The sequence below is a fragment of the Nannospalax galili genome, unplaced genomic scaffold, assembly GCF_000622305.1.
Source record: "Nannospalax galili isolate Female #2095 unplaced genomic scaffold, S.galili_v1.0 scaffold858, whole genome shotgun sequence".
NCBI lineage: Eukaryota > Metazoa > Chordata > Mammalia > Rodentia > Spalacidae > Nannospalax > Nannospalax galili.
This window is the reverse complement of record NW_008341877.1, coordinates 2,805,405-2,811,654: the sequence shown is the minus strand read 5'-3', so window position 1 is coordinate 2,811,654 and position 6,250 is coordinate 2,805,405. Positions and strand designations below refer to the sequence as shown.

General features: G+C 40.5%; 1 protein-coding gene across 1 annotated transcript in view; it reads right to left on the bottom strand.

Moving 5' to 3' along the window:
* Positions 1 to 317: 317 nt before the first annotated feature.
* Ostf1 (osteoclast stimulating factor 1) overlaps positions 318 to 6,250 on the bottom strand; it is a 70,140-nt gene continuing 64,207 nt past the window's right edge. The window contains exon 10 of the mRNA XM_008837563.3: positions 318 to 870. Within this exon, the coding sequence (XP_008835785.1) occupies positions 812 to 870 (59 nt within the window). The 3' untranslated portion in view covers positions 318 to 811. The remainder of the gene's footprint in view (positions 871 to 6,250) is intronic.

Here is a 6,250-nt window from a genome sequence, read left to right as displayed (position 1 = left end):
TGTTACCTGGGGGAGAAAAGTGCCTGCAGGAAACTCATGTTTCCTGACTATACCATATCGAAAATTACGGTATCTTTTACAAGGAAATCAAATGTTTTAACCTTCTAAACTTTAAATAAACTGTAACGAGGTTACTGAGTTCCTTCACTTTAAGTATAACCTGGATACAACACTAAATATCTCATACTTATTATAATTTTATCTTTTATTAATTATACATCTTCTCAATAATTACTTTGTAGAACAAACACAGCTACCATGATTCTTCTGTGCTAATAAATATAAAATAGAATTTAAGAATAAGATAAAATCAGTTCTTACTCAAGTATAAAAAGCTTTATTTACCAAAGGTGAATGATACCACAAAAACTGACAAAAGAATAAATCCTCTTAAAATGTTTATTTTTGTCAGAATAGCTGACAATTTCTGTTTGTGTTTTGAACTACTATAATAAGCATTTCCCCTTGAAAAATCCCACTCAAAATATCTTAATCCTTGAGGTAAAGAACTTTAAAAAAAAAAAATCCTGATTTGTTTTTTAAAGAAAAAAAATATTAAAACTCCTTTAGCTTGATAAATAGAAATAATCTCTTTTTGTTCTACTCTGGTGAACATAAACATGTCCTGTATCTTATCGTCAGCCCCATGTGAGAACCATCCATGAACACGTTCTGCTCCATCACAATGTGGCACTGCCATCTTCATAGATTTTTTTTTTTTAAACAGTTATCAATACTCTTCTGGCAAAAACGAGGTTTTGGAATGTCAAAAGCAAAGGAAGTTTAAATCTCAAAGCAGCTCCAGAAGGAATTAGTCTGAGTCTTCGTCATCAAGATAGTCCTCAGCGTTACTTAAAGTTCGAACCCCATCTAAAGGGAAGAAGATAAAAGAAAGAAATTACAAATTTCTCAGACTTTTTTTCATTTTCAAAGTTTTAAAAAAAATTTAAGTATTCATTTATCTAGTTTTATTGTATTCGAATGAGTGTTCTGCCTGCACATACATAAGTACACCACATATGAGCAATGTCTGCAGAGGCAAGAAGAGGGCATCGGAGTTAGGGGTGGTTGTTAGCTGCTCTATGGGTGCTGGGAACCTAACCCAGGTCCTTTGCAAGAGCCAGTGCTCTGAACTAATGAACCATATTTCCAGTCCCGCTTTCAAAACTTCTGAGAATTCAAAATTAAATAACCATCCCCCTGACATGGATTATACTGTCCTTGAGACCCTTCCCACTTTTGCTTTTCAGCCTATCAAAGTCTCCATTACTACAGCAGCTGCCACACAGTATGTCTACACGTTTGCTAGACACATAAAAGTGAAGCTTTCATGGGACTACCATGTCCACTTCAGAGCAACCAGCCACATACACCATGGCCAACATGGAACACGCCAGCAGCCACTCCACACACGGCCAGTTGGTCCACAGCCTGAGCCTTTACCTGACACGGCAGTGTCTGACAAGAAAGATAACAGATGAGGACAGAAGAAAAGGAGAGTCAACACAAAGACAGGTCATTTTCAGTTCCAAAAACTCTGGAACCAAAGTATGTGAAGAAACAAAAGACAAATTAAAAGTTAAAATAAAAAAGCTGGACCCTATGGAATGTTAACATAATCTTGAATAGAATTCAAAAGATAGCTGAGTTTTAATTTCCATCCATTCAACTGTCTAGTCAAATTCTTATAGTCACCGATTTCCTTAAATATGATTTTAGGGGGGAAATGTAATGCAAATACAGCACATTGTTAGAACTCAATTAAGTAGACAGGACAGGGCACCCTGAAGGTGGTCTCTAACTACCACTGGAGCTGGGGCAGGGTATGAGAAAGGTGGACCTAGAACCCTTGTCATGCTATAAAGCAAAAATTCTATCAGAGAACATTGTGTAAAAAAGTTTCCAGATCCAATCTAAAGATTTCACTAGCCAAAGACATACTATCAACAAAGCACAATGTATTAAAATGCACCAACTAACACATATCAGTGTATACACCCTTATCTTGGTCTCTTCAGTGAATGACAGAACCAGCTCATTGTTTGGGGGGGAGGGGGAGATCTTATGTAAGGGCAACAATCAAGCATCTTGCCCTTGATATATAAACTACTCTTCTAGGTAACTAAACAGTTGTGAGAGTCAAGCATTCTAGAATGTTCTAGTTAAGAATTGAAACTGGAGTTACTGGAGCAGAATGTCACCCCTTTTCAAGCACTAGTAAGATAGCAGATCTAAACCACCAGTAGTGCTTACATCACAGTAAGAGGCCAATCAGGTAATATGTGCCTCTGAGGGAAGAGCATGATATTCTTTATGACACATTCTTCTCTCCACTCCTAAAAAGATGATATAGAGGTCATAAATCAGATCACCCCTGTACATCTAACACAAATTGGCAAAAACATTAGGACAGTGGACATGACAATATTATTGGAATACAGCCAGACAGCACTGTCTAGACTAGGAAACACAGTCAAGTGGCCCAGGTTGATTTAATAAATTATACATTTAGAAAAAGAGGGAAGAGTACAGAGAAGGAAACAATGTCTTTAAAAATCAATTTTAGAAAACAAGCTGGAAATTGCCCCTACCGGCTAGCTTTCATAATGTCTTAAGAGGTGCTAAGAAGGTTTCTGAGGGCAGAAAAGTCATCGAAGTCTTACCCAGTTATGAGTCCTGTGAGCTCTACTGCTAGGCAAGATGTGCCTTCGGGTGCAACAGTGGCATGACTATTATAAAGATAACCAATAACTTTCTGATTTGACACTCGGTCCACAGGAGATAACTTGTGTCTGGTTCTATAAACCTGGTCAAGAGTCCATGGCTGGAGAGGTCATAGACCCTAGAACTTACTACTACTGTTTTGTCAAATGGTCACGGTTTCAAACTGTTTTCTAAATACCCATGTTTAGAGCACATATTAGTTCATCAGAGTAGCTTCCTGTTGCAGTAGGCAGCAATTCATGTAGAAACCCATAAATGGTAATGCCAACAGTAAGTGATGTTGGAATTCTCAGCCCTAAATGGAGCAGTTATAGTGCCCCCTCCAAGGCTCATGGAACATCACAGAAGAGGGGAAAGAAAGTACATAAGACTTAGAGGATGGGGAGGTATGTAGTGAAAAGGCATCACTGGACATGACATAACCACTGCACTCATAAACTCACTTAAGTTGTAGTTATCTGCACAAGACTGGACTCATCAACATTTCATCATGGATGAGGGAGGGGGCCATAAGGCCCCACTCATCCTTGAGGGACTATTGGAAGATAATGGCTGCTGGAGGAATGGGTGTTATTTTCTTCAGTGATACAGCCACTAATAAGCTGCCCTTGTACCAGTAAATAACCTCCCATCCATGCTCATGCAAATAACACTGATTAAACTTGATGGATCACACACAAAAGAAGACATGAAAATAAGGAGAAGACTCACTGGGCAGAAAGGCTTCAGTAAGAAAGGAAGGAGAATGAAAGAGGGGTGGGCAAAACCAACCAAAACTCATTAGATACATGTATGAAACTGTCAAAGAATAAATAAAAAACAAATAAGAAGGATGTGGTGGTGCACACCTGCGATCCCAGTACTCAGGAGGCTGAGGGAGGATGGCTGCCAGCTCCAGGCCAGCCTAGGCTACAATGTGAGATCCTGTCTCAAAAATAAACTGGGAAAAAAAACCGCATCTACTAATCACAAACTGATCTGATATGGACTCTGTCTTTGGAAAAAATTTGTGGTGGGGGGTGTGTACACATGTACACACACTTTTTACTGGATTTCAGGAATCTAACTCCTGGCTATCCGGGTTGCATGACAAGCACTTTTACCCCATAAACCATCTCACTGGCCACAAGTCTGTCTTATACTATTAATAAGACAGTAAATAAACAAGGCACAGATGTTTTAGAAAGGTCAAGATATTAGATATTAAGAAATTATAAGCCAATGTGGTAATGTATGCCAGTAATCCAGGCACTTTGGTGGCTAAGGTCAAAGGATTGTGCATTGTAGACCAGCCTGAACTACACAGCAAGACAAGGGAGGGAGGGAATTGTCCACTTTGGGGTACACTACTGAGTTTTTAAAAAGAAGTCTTTATCTAATTTCAGAAAAATGACTGAAAAAAAGGAAAGGAGGCAGGACACTGCTGGAAAGGGTGCAGGAACTGAGTTACCTCGTTTGGAAGAGGCAAGTGCACTGAAGGACAGTGGCCAGCTTCAGGAATTTCTCAGCAGCCTCTAAGGTACAAGATGTCTCCAGGTATACATCCAGCTCTGTTCTGGAAAAAATTCCAGGAGAACTAGGAGAGATATATTTTGTTCTCCTAACACATAACCAGGAACTTGAGGACGTTTCATAGGTTCAGTAAAAATGTAACTTTTTAGCTAAAGCCTAGAGAAAACTAGGAGAAATCCTCCTGATTTGCTACTTCAGCCGTATGGCCTGCCTGTCGAGATGCCGTGCCCTCAGCCAGAACTTGTGCTGTTTTACTGCTGTTCCTCCTTCTGCAAAGACAAAGACTGCATTGGAGAAAAGCCTGGCTGAAGGACAAAAAAGACAAAGGTACAGCAGTGCGAGAAGCCTGGTCCACATAGCAAGTTCAGGCCAGCTGGGTCTACACAGGGAGACCCTGTCTCAAAAAGCCTTAAAAAGAGTCAGGCTTTTTTATTCAGGTAATTCAGGTATAACTGTAGTGCTTGCCATATTAACACTGCAACTATATGACCAAATGTTCCAATCCTCACCGCAACTAGGATCATAATATCAATCAGTACTGATTTTAATTTAATTTAATTGAGGGAATCAATCAAGGGGGAAAATGTATTTAAAAGTACCATAAAGAGTGAGTTGTGAAAGTCCATTTCTTAGCAGTGCTCGCCAGGTAATATTATGATCTCAACATTATGTGATCTACACAAAGTCAGGGAGGTAAAGTAATGACAGCGGGAATAGAGAAGAGCAGTCCCACCTCCCAGACCTACTCTCAAAGGCTGAGGGGAAAGATGTTTTCTGCCTGCTTCCCCAGCTCCACCTCTGGGTGCAGATCTCTGGGGCCCGAGGAGCATCAGCATTTCCCCTGCTGCTCAGGATCAAATTCATGGCACATGAGACACCAATAAACTTTGGCTTCTAAGAAACCTTATTCCTCAGTCAAGTCTCTCTGAAAATGCTGGTCTAGCAACGGGAAGTCAGTGGCAGAGAAAGGAAGTTAGGCCATAGTCCTCCTTCCTGACCCAGCTGAAGCAGCAAGGACCGGGAAGCCGACTTCAAGCAAAAGTCGCCCCTACTCAGCAATGAAACAAAGATGGGCTCCAGTTTCTCTCCCAGCTGCTAATATGGCTTACCCAAAACTGCAGCCAGGCAGCACCAGCTAAGCCAATAAATATGTTTTCATTCCCTTCCAGAACCCATATCCATAAATGAATCACCTTAAAGACACACACGTTTTCTGGTGAGTATTCATGATTTAAATATAACAAACTCCACACAGAAATGTGTTTACACCATATCTGAAGTGAAGACAAAAGGCTGTGTGGGAACTGGCAATAGGTAGCGAGCGTCATTTGGGAGGTGTTCTTAGTAAACTATGAAGTCGGAGAATGTTCACTATTTCTAATCAACTCAAGCAGGAGACTAAGGAACTTTGTCTCTTGCTGCTTTTGCTAGGAAGGAAACAGGGCTCAGAACATCATCTGCTTCTTCACCAGATGACAGATACCTGAGAGAGAAGCTAGCTTTCTCAGGTTCCAATAAACGGGAATTAAGGTGACAGAAAGAGAAAAGTAATCAGCTTTCCATTTGTGAGGGTAAGAACTGACAAACAGGTAATAACATGGGCAGGTTGACAGGGAAACAGGTATTCTTTGCCTCTGTCATGGAAATGTTCACACTGAAATGACATGAATCAGCTGAACTTTAACACTAAAGTTTACAATGGTGAGTGTAATGCAAAGCACTTGCAAAAAGTGAGTTTCTGTTACGCCATTTTCTTCCTAAAAATGGTGGAGAAAAAAAATGTGTCAGTTGTTGGCCAATATAGGTCAACAGAGGGGACTGTGAGATGGCTCAGAGGGTAGAAATGCCTGCCCCAAAAGCCTGGCAACAGAGTTCAATCCCTGGATTCCATAGTGGAAGGAGAGGACCTAATCCTGAAAGTTAATCCTCTGACCTTCACGTACATGCCACCGTACACACACACACACACACACACACACACACACACACACACAGAGAGAGAGAGAAAAAAAAA